Below are 14,333 nucleotides of genomic sequence, written 5' to 3'. Positions count from 1 at the left end.
AAAGGTATATCTGTCTTCTGGATCTTTGGAACACCATATATTCTTGGTATCAAAGGATGTTTTGATTGTAAGTATTTTTTAAGTTCTTCCGTTCAGAGAGGACTTTTTTTTATTAGATCATTTGTTTTTTTGTGTGTATGCCAAGTCGAGTCTCTGTCTAAGGGTTTGTAGGTGTTTGTATCTTCCAGGAGACTTTTCATTTTGTTATCATATTCTGTAGCATTTAAAACAACAGTTGCGTTGCCTTTATCCGCTTTGATTATGACAATATTTTTGTCATCCTTTAACTTTTTAAGGCAAGAGTATTCATTATAAGGTAGATTCCTACGAGGTAATTTTAATAGTAAAGCTGTACTTTCTATATGGATAAGATCTGCCATGTTGTCCGATAGATTTCTAATTTCTTTTTCTATTTGTGCTATGATTTTTGGTAGGAACCATGGGGTTAAGGCGAAGTTAAAACCTTTAAGTAAAAGGTTATTCTCTTCTTTTGTTAGGACTCTCGAAGAAAGGTTAATAACTACTTTTGAATGATCTAGTTGTTTTTTTATGTATTTCCTTCTTCTGAAGGAGTAAGTTGAACTTATGAATTAATGTATGTTTCTTTGATGTTGAAAGTTTATTTTTCACTTGGTTAGAGTATAATAAAATTAGTTTAATCCTTTATCCAAGTGTGAGCAAACAAAGTTTGCACCTGAAAGTATCTTCAGGACTGGGGTAAGGTGGTACAACACCAGGACAACTCGTTGCAAAGGTGGAGAAAGCTACCAACACTCCTATCTCAGTATCTCCTATAATGCAAAACACATCTCCTTGCGGATGTGTCTAATGTTATGCATTAAGGGAAGGGCCACTACCCAGACTAGTTTCGACATTTATTGAGGTCTCTTCAGTGGGAGCCAGGCCCAAGTGGAGATACCAGGCAGAAGCATTAGCAGGTCATCTTTGTTTGCTCACACTTGGATAAAGGATTAAACTAATTTTATTATGTATGTTTCTTCTGTTCTGAGATGCTACAGAATATGATAACAAAATGAAAATTAAAACTCTTCGAGACAGAGCATACAATATCTCCAGCACACAAGAAAGATGTAATGAAGAACTAAAATACTTAACACAAATCCTCCAACAGAATGGATATGAAACAAAAACCATCAAGAGAATCCTTAAAATGCCTCCAACTAACAACACAATAAAACAGGATTACAAAAACGCAATCTCGCTTCCTTATATCAAAAATGTTACAGATAAGCTAGCCAAATTAATGAACAAACACAACATAAAAGTAGCCTTCCTTCCTATGGAAAAAATCTCAAGATTCCTACATCCACCAAAACCACCTCATCATCCTCTTAAAAAACCAGGAGTCTACAAAATCCATTGCTCTTGCAGGATTTGCTACATAGGACAGACAGGAAGATCTGGAGAAATACACATGGCTGAACACCAAAAAGACATACGATACAAAAGAGAACAAAAAACGGGTCTTGCTTTCCATACCACTTCCACTGGACACGATGTACTCTGGCAAAAAAACAACGATGTCATACATAGAAAACAACAGTTATATAAGAAAATTTAAAGAAGCTGTTAATATGCTAAAAAACCCAACCCAATGCAATAAAAATCAAGGTTTAATTCTCCATCAAGTGTGGTCAGCTCTAATAAAAAATCTACCTCAATCTGAGCTCAGACTGTACGAACGAGAACAAGAACACGTGACATCGCCCAGTATTGTTCAACGTCAATAACATTTTATATCTGCATTCTGTTATTTGAGTTTATGAATAGCCAGATGGTTATGATTTGTATTTATTAATTTTCTTGTTTAAACTTTAAGTTATACTATTTACCTCCTGAAGATGTAAATCCTATGATTTATGAAACTTGTCGGGAACTATTATTTCAGTATTTTGTATAACTGAATAATAAAAAATGTGGTGTAATCACCGAAATATATCTTTTGAGCTAATTAGCCACAGAAGTCTACGCCTGCAATAACATTTTGTGTTTATTGCTCAGAAAGATCTCACCAGTTTTTGTCTTTTTTGTTTCAGTCACTCATATTATGTCAATCTGGTACTTATCCAATTCCTCAGCTAGCTCCATTTCTCTGCAATTAAGAATTCTTATGTTGATAGTACGGATCTTGAACTCTGTTGATGTTGAGTTGGGATGTGTTTCAGGATTTGTTCCAGTAGCTGACTTTTTGCTGTTTGCCATGGTTCACTGGCGAAAACAACAGGGGTCTTGTTTAACCAGGTGATGCATCATCTGGCATGAAATTCTGTTGTACTATCTTAAATTGTGGTTTAAGCCCATAAGAATACAATTTGGTAGACTAAATCTCAAATTGCCAGCCCATCCTCATTTGTTCAGTATCCAGGTTGATACCTAACAATGTGCACCATGAGAAGGTGAGGATGGACATTAGGTCAGAAGCCCTTGTCAGTTCTTCGCATTCCTTTAAAGGCTACATGGAGGTCTCCTCTCAGTTATACAGCTTTGATCCTTAGCCCCCCCCCCCATACAATAACAATACTATTATTATTATTATTATTATTTGACACCTCCAGGGAGTCCAAAGACTCATCGAGGGAGAGTGTGCCAACAGCATTGAACGATTGGTCCCCTTCCAACAACTAACCACACTCCAACTTACTTAACTGAGCCATTAGTAGCAGAGGCTCTACCAATCGACCAACCTTTGCCGGCAAAACTTTTGTCAGAAGTGGGATTCGAACCCACGCCCGGAGAACCGGACTGCTACTGCAGTTTGTGTTGATGATGTTAGAGGAATCAGGAGTTATAGTTTTGTTTTTCACATAACTTTATTGAAAATATGACTATATTGTGTAAGAGTGCAGTTTTTTTGTTTACAAATCTAGTAAGACTAGATTTTTGCTTTGAGTATGTTAAATGAGTGGAATAGGTTGCCAGAGAATGAATAAGCATAGATATGGTGGATGCTATGCAAGCTACGGTAGACCTCCCACAATAAGTCTTTGGACTCCATAATAATAATAGGTATAATTTTGAAGATAAAAGAATAGCACACGTACATGACAGAAAGATTGGTAACACAAATATGGAGTTATGAGTGTTGTTCAGCACAGTGTAATTGAAGTGCTTAGCTAGGTTTTAAAAAATGTGTATGTATAATAATAATAATACTGATGAGCAGTGCTAATATTTGAATTAGTCCTTCATAAGCAATGTTAAGCAACACTGCTTGTCAAGATTAATTCTGTTTTTACCGTTTTACTGTATCTTATTAGCAGTCCAGTATAACAGTGCAGCAGAACCTTTGTAGCTCAGTAAGTATAGATAAAGCTGTTTGGGTGGCAAGACCTGGGTTCGATTCCCCTTGGTGATGTGAGGAACCTTTATCTGGTCTCTTTTGACAAAAAGGGAGTTATTTCTCATACGGAGGTAGGGGGTTTTGAAAGGGAAAGACTACCACCACCATAACAGTGCAGCATGAAGTGGAAAGGTCATTCCCCTTTCACCATTGTACTACATTTTTTAAGTAATGCCACCTATTTCCTTGTATTTTTTGAGTAAGACAACACAGAACCTCAGATAACCATAATAGACATTTAACAGCAAACTATATTCCTATTAATAACATGGAGAATTACCTTTGTTGATACCATAGTTAACTCATCACCTCCTGATATCTCCCTAGTGGATGGTGATGTTCTATCTGACACAGGAAGAAGATGGAAGCGCCCAATTACTGAGGAAAGAGGCATTATGTTGTATTTATCTGTATGGCCAGATGGGAGTGTATTACGAGATCCAGCCATGTGAGTCAGGCGATCAGGAGAACCTAATAATCCCAGCAGAAACTAACAGGCAAACAAAACACTTATTTGCATAATACTTATATAATAGTATATACAATTTTCAGTTTTCTTTATGTTCCTTCTAAATTTATGTAACTTATAAGAGAATTATAAAATGGTAGAAAAGTTCAATATTAACCACATAACCACAAACATAACCACAATACTAAATAGGATTAAACGGAGCACATAACTTTGTCATGTGAATTTTTTAAATGATTTATCTAAAGAAATTTTTTCCTGATCATTTTCAACAAGTAATTCTTGTTTAAAAGAGGGGTTTCATTCCTTAATTAGACTCTTCATTTAAATCTTTATTATTTAAGTGTATCAAAGCAGATGGATAACAGATTGACTTTAAATTAAAGATACCAAGAAATTATATTCTTGGTTTAATCCTTTTTACAAGTATAAGCAAACAACGTTGCATATGAAGTAGCTTCACAACTGGTCGTTAGCTTTGTATATAGAAGTTAATGACTTCACATCACTTGCCTTAGTATCGCATAATGCAAAAAGCATTATGGAATAGAAAGGGTCACTACCCACATCGGTTTCAACCAGTTTGAAAGGTTGAAACCAATCTGGTTAATGACCCTTCCCATAATGCATAGCATTATACATGTCCGCAAGGCATGTACACATAATTTCTTGGCATATTTAATTTATAGTATAACCAAGTGGAAAAACTTTCAAAAACTGATTCACTTGTTTTTACATATATTAAAACAGAAAGTACACAAAACAAATTAGATGCAGATTTAATGAAAATTAACAACAGACATTTGTAATGAATATTTTGCAGTACATCAGTGTGGAAGAAACAAGCAATTTCAATAAGACAAAATACAAAGTAAATAAATAAGAATGAATAAAAAGGAAATAAGTACCATGATCCAGAAGGATAATGTCAAACAGCAATTGTTTTTAATATTTAGTAAGATTGAGAATCTCCTAAACTTTCTAAGATAGAGAGGAGTCATTCTGATTTACAATCAGATAATGTAACTTTTATAGTGGTCTGCATGGCATAATTCAGAAGGCATGGTTAGAAGGTCGAATTCTAGATGACAGGAGAAGAGCTCTAATAGTTTCAGCCTATAAAAAGGAGAATAAAGATCTCTACTTCGTGTTCAATGTAAGATTTATGCAAGCATACCTGAGAAGATGCTAAGAAAAATAGCAGAAGAAAAACTTGGAGAAGAACAAGCTGGATTCAGGCCAAATAGAGATTGTCAAGATGACTTTCAATTCATAAGAAATAGTGTGTAGGTGGTCTAGTTGATTAGGGATTTCTTTTTGGCAAAACAAAGGTCATACTGCACCAAACCAAGGGTTACAGCAGTACTCGAAGTAATCACCAGTAAATATGTAAATATCATGGATATTACGTTATGGACATTGATACATGGATATTATGTTATGTACAAAAAGCATGTTTAAAAAATTCATCATCATCAAATTCCTCATATGTATCCTCAGGGGTGTAGGGGATAATTACAATAGTATTACACAAAAAAGTTACACCGTTACTAATTTCTGAAAACAATTTTCCTCCAAATTAATCTATTATCTGTCAGGACTCTGATATTATTAGATCTTCTATTACTATATTTTAAGGCACTTTTTAGTGTAACAATCCATCTTCATCTTCCTATGTTTGGTTTTTTCCTGCCAACCTGGCAAAACTTTTTGCTAATCTTTCTTCCCCCATTCTGTTTAAGTGACCATGCCACCTGAGATTAGCTCTACCAACACATTCCTGAATGCTAACAATGGCAAGTTATGATTATTATTAGGTAACTACCATGTAGTCAATACTCTCATCTTGTGAAGCCTACTCAACCAACAAGTCTATCATAATGATCCTTGAAGCCATTCACACTACCCACACTCAGGCAATGCATTCCACTCACTAACAACCTGTCCACATAAAAAATCTACTCCTCACACCCTTCTTCAGAAGAAGGAGAAATAATTTCCACAAGCTTCTGATGCCAAATGAATTCAAATGTAGGCCATCCCTCTAATATAAGTCTTTTCTGCCATTAAACACACACTCCACACATCTAAAAACTTGTATCCATTTCTTTTACACAGCCTGTGTGTGAAATCATTTGCTATCATCGCCCTCCTTCTTAACTCAGTACTGTCATATCTGGGTAGCAATCCCACAATTTTTACTTTCCCACATTTCTTTCTCACTTTTTCCACCAGACCTTTCATATCTTCTCTCACACTATATTTTGTCACTACTTAAATTATTAGTATCTATCAGAACTACCATCTCTTTTACTTTTCTTTTTTGGTTTTCAATTACGTTTGTCATATTTTTAATTTTTGCCCCCAGGAAACTAGAAGTGGTGACTCCTTCAGCAAGCGCAAATTTTAAGATTGAGTCACCATATCACATCACCTCATTTTTTTCTTAGATTTTAACTGACTTACCTTATTGTTATTAACATTATGATTACCAAGTTCAGTACTTTCCTGCCTGTTCTTGTTCTGATTCTTTTTTCTTATCCAAAGTTTATTCAAAAGTTTTTCCAATTCTCAGGTCGATTTTCTAATAATTTCTTTTAATCAAGATATTTCTAATCTAATGAGGAGAGCATCTCATGATGCTCTCCTCAGTAGTAACAACTTGAGCTTTAGACCTGCTTTGTTGTGATGAGTTTTTGGTGAGTTTTTTAATAATCAAAGGTGTTTGTATAAATTAATTAATATTAAATATTTAAAACCTCATACAGGGTCAAAGCTATATAACTGAGAGGAGACCTCCACATAGCCTTTAAAGGAATCCAGAGAACCGATCAGGGCTTCTGACATAATCCAATCCTCACTTTCTCGTGGTGCACCCTGTTAGGTATTTACCTAGATACTGAATGAACGAGGATGGGCTGGCAGTTTGGGATTTAGCCGACCAAATTGTATTCTTATTGGCTTAAACCAAAATACAAAATGATGGTACAACATGACAGAATTTCATGCCCGCTGGGGCATTGCCCAGTTAAACAAGGCCCCCTCATTGTTTTCACCAGGGAACCAGGACAAACACTGAAAAGTCAGCTACTGGAACAAATCCTCCTAAAACCCACCCCAACTCAACATCACCAGAGTTCAAGATACTATCAACATAAGAAACCTGAATGGCAAAAAATGGAGCTAGCTTATGAATTAGATAAGTACCAGATTGACATAATAGGGGTGACTGGGCAAAAACTGATGAGATCTTTCTGAACAATAAATACAAAATGTTATATTCAGGAAATGACAATCAAGGAAAAGAAGCAGTAGCCACAGTATTCAACACAAAATACAAGGCTAATCTTCTTGAATGGCAGGCAGTCACAAGTAGAGTGATGTGGGCAAATATCAGAAGGAAATTGGACAATGAGAATTATTTGTGCCTTTGGTCCCACAGAAGGTTCTACTAATGTAAAAGTGGAGGAATTTTTTGAGGCTCTAGAGAAAGCTACTGACACAATGAAAAAGGAAAAGTTGGTCCTTGTTGGGGATCTAAATAGCAGAGAAGGAAGTGATTGTCAGACATACAAAAATGTTTTGGTAAAATTTGGAGAAAAGAGCAAAGCTAATAATAATGGCAAATACCTGTTGGATTTCTGCTCAGGACATGGACTGGTTATTACTAACACAATGTTCCAACATAAAAATGTGCACAAATTCACATGGAGAGAAGAGGCAAGGAATGAGAAAAGTCTCACTGACTATGTTATTGTTGACAATGATGTTTTCTACCTGGTGCAGGACACCAGAGTGTACAGAGGATTTGAAATTGGAAGTGATCACCATTTAGTCTTGAGCAGGATAAAATCGAATATCATACTGAAAACAAGAACATATAAGAAAGTTTTAAAGTGAATAAAAGTTGAGCAGCTCTCAGATGTGAACTGTAGACTAAAATACACAAATATTATTGAAGAAAAAATGAAAAGAGTTTGAGAACAGGAACCAAACCTTGGAGATTCAGTGGCAAGCCTTGAAGAAATCACTGATTGATTCAGCCAGAGAGGCATGTGTTAAAGTTGTCTGTAAGGATAGAAAAATCAAAACACTATGGTGGACACAGGAAGTTAAAGAGGCAGTGAAAGAAAAGAAGAAAGCATATCAAAAGTTTCTGGCAAATAAGTCAGCTTTTGCTCTTAGAGAATACAGAGACAAATGTAACAAAGCTAAACATTGTGTAAAACTAGCTAAACAAAATCATGGGAGGACTTTGGTAAGAACATGGAAAATAAATATCAAGAAGGTGGCAAGATATTCTGGAGGTTGTTGAAGAAGCTCAGAAATGGAGGAAAGAGTGCTGTAAAAGGAATTAGAGATGATAAAGGTAACATGAAAACAGGAGAAAAAGATATCCTTGAAGTATGGAGTAATTACTTCGAAAAATTGCTAAATGAAATAAACAGTGATGACAGCACAGTAGTAAAAAACACTCAACAGACATGCAATCAGGAATATATTATTATTATCTAAAGACCCCATGGAGTCACAGACTCATTTGTCATACATGCAGCTCATCATACTGCACCTTAAAGACACTCAAATTCTCTGCAGACACCACACTCTCAGGCAAGTCATTCTAATCATTCATAAATCTGCATGAAAAAAACCTGCTTCTTACTCCCCTGCTCACACCCTCCTTATACAGCTTCCAGGGATGACCTCTGGTTCTCCCCTGATCTCCCACTGTTTTCTTTAAAACCTCTCCAGCATTGATCCTATAACAATTTCTTACTAACTTGTAGGTCTCTATCATATCACCACTCTTCCTCCTATCCACTAGACTCTGTAAATTGCATCTTCTCAACCTTTCCTCATAATCAACATTTCAGAGATCAGAAACTATTTTAGTCAGTCACCTCTGGATCTTTCAAATATCTTTTCATCATTTTTAAATATATGTGCAAAGTAGTCCATATGTTGCCTAATCAGAGCCTTATACAATGGAAACAGAAACTCCTTCCTTCTACAAGTCAATGTCCTCCAAATCATTCCCAGAATTCGTTGTGTTGTCCTCACAATTTTGGTAATGCATCCTCTAAATTTTAGATCCTTATACACCATCACCCTCAAGATCTCTTATTTCCTCTACCTCCAACAATATAACCTCGCATAAGTATAAATTCTGCATCCCATCTTTGTTTCCAAAATTTAAAAACCTTATATTTTTCAACATTGAACTCGCATCCCCATTCCCATACTCATTCACTCAATTTATTCAAGTCTTCTTGTAAGGCCAGAACATCTGCTCTACTCCTCACAGTTCATCCTAACTTTGTATTATCTGCAAAAAACTGAATATCCCCATCCAAATCTTCCTCAATATCATTAACATTGAGGTTAACCAGCAATGCCCTAAAACAGATCCCTGCGACACCACTAGTGACTTTACTCTTCTAAGGTACTGCTCCACAACACAACTTGTTGATATCCATCAGAGAGCCAATTTCCAATCCAACGCACTAGTCTAATATCCAACCCAATCTGCTGTAGTTTGACTATCAACTTATATAGTCATCTATCAAAAGCCTTTGAAAAGTCTAAATATACTACTACTATCCATTTCCCACGACCAATGCTGACACCTTATAGTAATAAATAAGTTACTAAAACATTATCTCCCTTTTGTAAATCCATGCTTTCCATCAAAGATAATCCAATTGTTGACTACATAATTCTTGTTTCTTATTTTCATCAACTTTTTCAACACTTTAACTACAACATCTCAAACAGAGATTGGCCTATAATTTGATGCTTAAGCTCTGTCACCTCCTTTATGAAGTGGTACAATCTTGTCTTCATTCTTATTAATATCAATTAATGAGAAAGAAGGCAAGATTGTGGAAAAAGGCATTATGGATATATAGGCAATATATCCATACTTGAAGTAGAAAAAGCCATCAAAAGCCTGAAATCTGGAAAGGCAACAGGAATAGATGATATTCAACCAGATATGCTCAAGTATGGAGGTATAAAAGTCTTACAGTGGCTGCATTGCATAGTGTTAAATCTTAAATGAAAGGTTTAATTTGTCATAAAACATTTCATTTGGGATATAACTAGGATACCAAAATTTCCCAAAGAAGTACTTGTATATGGGTATAAATGAAACTGTAAATAACGTATTAGTCCTTTGTTTTGTATATTCTTCTAAAATTTTTTTATATTGTTAACTGTCCTGTGAATAAAAGACAAGAATCGAAATTTAGTGAGAATTGTAATGGAACGGGAAAAGTTAGATCAAAGTTCACAGTGAAATAATCGGCTTAAAGACATAACCCGAGGCAGTAACGTATGCAAGGTCCGAGGTGCGTGTGAGATATCCACGGCAAAAACGTAACGAGGAGAAGATAGTACAAAGTGCAAAAGGCTTAAGGGCTGTGCAGAATCAGTGACATAGTAGGGAAAGCAGCTACGCGAGGATACAAGAAGTTAGGCGCCACGAGCTCGGGACTCTTTTTTGCTTCTTCTCCTTTTGGCTTTCGGGTATCGGTGGAAGTCGTTCAAGCGGTCGGGAAGAACGATAGTCAGCTGCGGCTATGCGGTGAGGTAGCAATCCAGTCCAGGCATAACAACGGTGCAGCTAGACTGTCAGCGAGGACCGAAGTTTCATGCCAAACCACGAGGACCTATCCAGGCAGAGTAGTTTCGCCCACATCGGCAAGAAGGTGATTCGTGAATGTAATCACTAGCTGGTCGTATCCGAAGACAATGGACCGTAGAATGAAAAGACTAGCCACGTGAATTCAGCAAATTGATCGAGGAGACGCCAGCGTGATCTGAATGGTCGATAATGTAAAACCTTTCTAGTTACATTGTATTCTGAACAAAGCTAGAGTGTAGAAAAGTGCTGGTATATTATGTGATAGGACTTATTAACTGGTAGCAGGACTCTAGTATTTAATCCACTATCTAATTGTTGTAATTCTAGAGGTGTGCTGTAGTAGAGTTTGATATTGAATTGTTGAGGCATGTCATAGACAAATAGCCTTAGAATGAATGTAATAATCTCTTGCATAATGTGTAAAATGAATGACAGTAGGACATCTTAGATTGATATTGTCTTTTAATGTGAGGTGTTGATTGTGGTGAGATTTTGTCTAGTTAAATAGCATTACATGCAAGTGTAACTCAGCTTATTTACGTGTAATTTTGATAATTGTATAACGTACTAAAGAATGAATAAACATTCATGTTTTCTTTACCATATAAAATTGCCTAATCTCTGAAATCAATGCACCGCTCATTAAGATTAGGACCTGCATGAATTCAAATGCAGGGGGGATTAGCCACGACTGTATTTAGAACAAGGTCATTAAGGGGTTTGAAATTGGGTATATTAATAGCTAAATTCCAGAGTCATAGGTTAGTCTGGTTGTTAACTCTCAGACAAGGAGACTTCTCTTGTATAGGAAATAAGATGGTGCAGCTTTAACAAACAAATTTTTCTTAATTCTAAAAAGGAGTTAATTCCAGATTTGCATCCAAGGAAATTTGACTCAAGCCCTAGACATTCTCTTTGTTTGCTGAGATTTGCACACATATCCAATAGAAGGAGCGGCCACAGAAAGGATAGAATTTAGCTAAAGCAGATTGTAGTAGTGATAGAGGGGCTTAAGAAGGACAGAACACTATAAAAGCAAGAATTAAAGTAATTAATAAAAGGAGAGTTAAGACCAATATAATTAATAAGATACATATATAACAATATTGAAAGTTTATTTTTCACTTGATCAGACTATAATAAATTTAGTTTAATCCTTTATCCAAGTGTATGCAAACAAAGTTTGCACCTGAAAGTATCTTCAGGACTAGGGTAAAGTGGTACAACACTGGGCAACTCGTTGCGAAGGTGGAGCAAGCTACCAACACTCCTGTCTCAGTATCTCCCATAATGCAAAACACATCTCCTTGCGGATATGTATAATGTTATGCATTAAGGGAAAGGCCACTACCTAGACTAGTTTCGACCTTTATTGAGGTCTCTTCAGTGAGAGTCAGGCCCAAGGGGAGATACCAAGGCAGAAGCATTAGCAAGGTCATCTCCTCCTATACGAGCTGCCAAATGGTGTGCCACCCTTTTTTTAATAAATTACTCTGGATTTAGAGAAAGATGTTGAAAGTTTATTTTTCACTTGGTTAGAGTATAATAAAATTAGTTTAATCCTTTACTCAAGTGTGTACAAACGAAGTTTGCACCTGAAAGTATCTTCAGGACTGGGGTAAAGTGGTACAACAACGGGCAACTCCTTGCAAAGGGTGTTGTACCACTTTACCCCAGTCCTGAAGATACTTTCAGGCGCAAACTTTGTTTGCACACACTTGGATAAAGGATTAAACTAAATTTATTATAGTCTGACAAAGTGAAAAATAAACTTTCAACATCTTTCTCTAAATCCAGAGTAATTTAATAAAAAGGTGGCACACCGTTTGGCAGCTCACATATAGGAGGAGATGACCTTGCTAATGCTTCTGCCTGGCTCTCACTGAAGAGACCTCAATAAAGGTCGAAACTAATCTGGGTAATGGCTCTTCCCTTAATGCATAAAATTATACATATCCGCAAGGAGATGTGTTTTGCATTATGGGAGATACTGAGACAGGAGTGTTGGTATCTTGCTCCACCTTTGCAAGGAGTTGCCCAGTGTTGTACCACTTTACCCCAGTCCTGAAGATACTTTCAGGCGCAAACTTTGTTTGCACACACTTGGATAAAGGATTAAACTAAATTTATTATATATAACAATAGTTCAGAAGGACTGGACAGAGGGACAAATTCCAGATGATTGGAGTAGAGCTCTCATAGTACCCATATATAAAAAGGAAAATAAAACTCAATGTGAGAATTACAGAGGTATTTGTCTACTGAGTGTTCCTGGTAAGATGTATGCAAGCAAACTTGAAAAACGGTTGAGAAGAATTGTGGAGGAGAAGCTTGGTGAAGAACAAGCTGGATTCAGGCTAAATACAGGCTGTCAGGATCAGATTTTCACTTCACGACAGGTAGTTGAGAAATCATGGGAATATAACAAAGATCTGGAAAAGGCATATGACAAGGTGCCAAGAGAGAAGCTATTCGAAACGCTACAGTTATATGGTGTCAATGGGGCATTATATCAAGCAATACTTAGTCTTTATTTGAGTTGTAAGTCAGCAGTTAGAATAGAAAGAAGTACAGGAAGGTGGTTTAATGTTAAATCTGGTGTCAGACAAGGATGTACATTATCTCTCTGTTATTCATTATCTATATGGATCACATCATGAAGAAAATTGGTATTAAGCCTGATACCAAAATTGGAGATGTTAATATCAGCTCTTTGTTTTATGTGGATGATGTTATACTTCTAAATAAATCCGCTACAAATCTGTAAGATTCCCACTAAAGTGAATAACTGTTGTAATAGATACGGTATGAAGATCAGCATTAAAAAGACAAAGACAATGAAAATAGGCAGAAACATTGAAAATATCAACTGCATTGTGAATGGAGAACCTATAGAACAAGTAAAACATTTCAGCTACTTAGGCACATTTTTTAGTGAAGATGGTAAATTAAATATGGAAATAGACAACAGAATCAACAAAGCTAGTATGGTAGGAAGTCAAGTGAATAAATTTATATGGAATAAGAGAGAAATTAGCCAAAACATTAAATTAGCTGTATACAAGACAGTATTCAAGCCAATTTTAACTTATGGATCTGAGAGCTGGATCAGAAGTAAAACTCTTGACCAAAGACCAAATATGAGAGTTCTGAGAAAGATTAGAGGCATAAACAGATGTCATCAATGGCAATATCATATTAAAAATGAGGATATTAGGAAAGAACTTGGCATTTTCAGTATCCAGGAATGTGTTAGCAGAGCTAATCTCAAGTAGTATGGTCACTTAAATAGAATGGGAGAGGAAAGATTAGATTAGCAAAACAAGTGTTCTCTGTTAGGTTGGCAGGAAAAAGACCCAGAGGAAGACCAAGATATAAGTGGATTGATACAGTAAAAAGTGTCATAGAAGATAGAAATATAAGATCTGATAATGTTGGAGTCTTGATAGGTAACAGACTGATTTGGAGGAAAATTGTAGATAGGAAGTTAGTAATAATGTATGTTTTCACGACGTAGTACTATAATATCCTGTACACCTCTTGGGGGTATATATCAGGAATTTGATGATGATGATGATGATGATGATGATGATGAAAACCCCATGCATTTTGTCATAGTCTGATAAGATCCACCTAATGGTATATTAGGTGGATCTTAAACACCAAAAAGATTAGCACACAATTCATTCATATATCAAGTGAAGCTAGTACCAGAACATAATGAATGTTGAGATGTGTGTCCATCGTTCACACAACAGTGTGTCATCAGCCTTCAGTAAATTTGAATGTGCAAATGACTGTGACCTATTTTCAGCCTAGAAACAACTTCCTCTCTTCTGTTTCTATGTTGACTGAAC

The 14,333-nt window shown here is 36.0% G+C and overlaps 1 protein-coding gene across 6 annotated transcripts in view; it reads right to left on the bottom strand.

The window, feature by feature from the left end:
• Cog1 (conserved oligomeric Golgi complex subunit 1) overlaps positions 1 to 14,333 on the bottom strand; it is a 580,539-nt gene that overhangs the window by 66,964 nt on the left and 499,242 nt on the right. For 5 of the 6 annotated variants that reach the window (XR_016549365.1, XM_090403917.1, XM_090403919.1 and 2 more), the window contains exon 27: positions 3,642 to 3,851. The exons of the other annotated variant lie outside the window; for it this stretch is intronic. Coding sequence is in view for 4 of the 5 variants with exons in the window: in XM_090403917.1 (XP_090260043.1) it covers positions 3,642 to 3,851 (210 nt within the window). In the remaining variant the exon portion in view is untranslated. The remainder of the gene's footprint in view (positions 1 to 3,641; positions 3,852 to 14,333) is intronic. 6 annotated transcript variants of the gene reach the window in all.

The sequence above is a fragment of the Typopeltis vanoorti genome, chromosome 14 (genome assembly GCF_054136105.1).
Source record: "Typopeltis vanoorti isolate ZY-2024b chromosome 14, IOZ_Tvanoo_1.0, whole genome shotgun sequence".
Lineage (NCBI taxonomy): Eukaryota > Metazoa > Arthropoda > Arachnida > Uropygi > Thelyphonidae > Typopeltis > Typopeltis vanoorti.
This window is presented reverse-complemented; position numbering and strand designations above follow the sequence as displayed.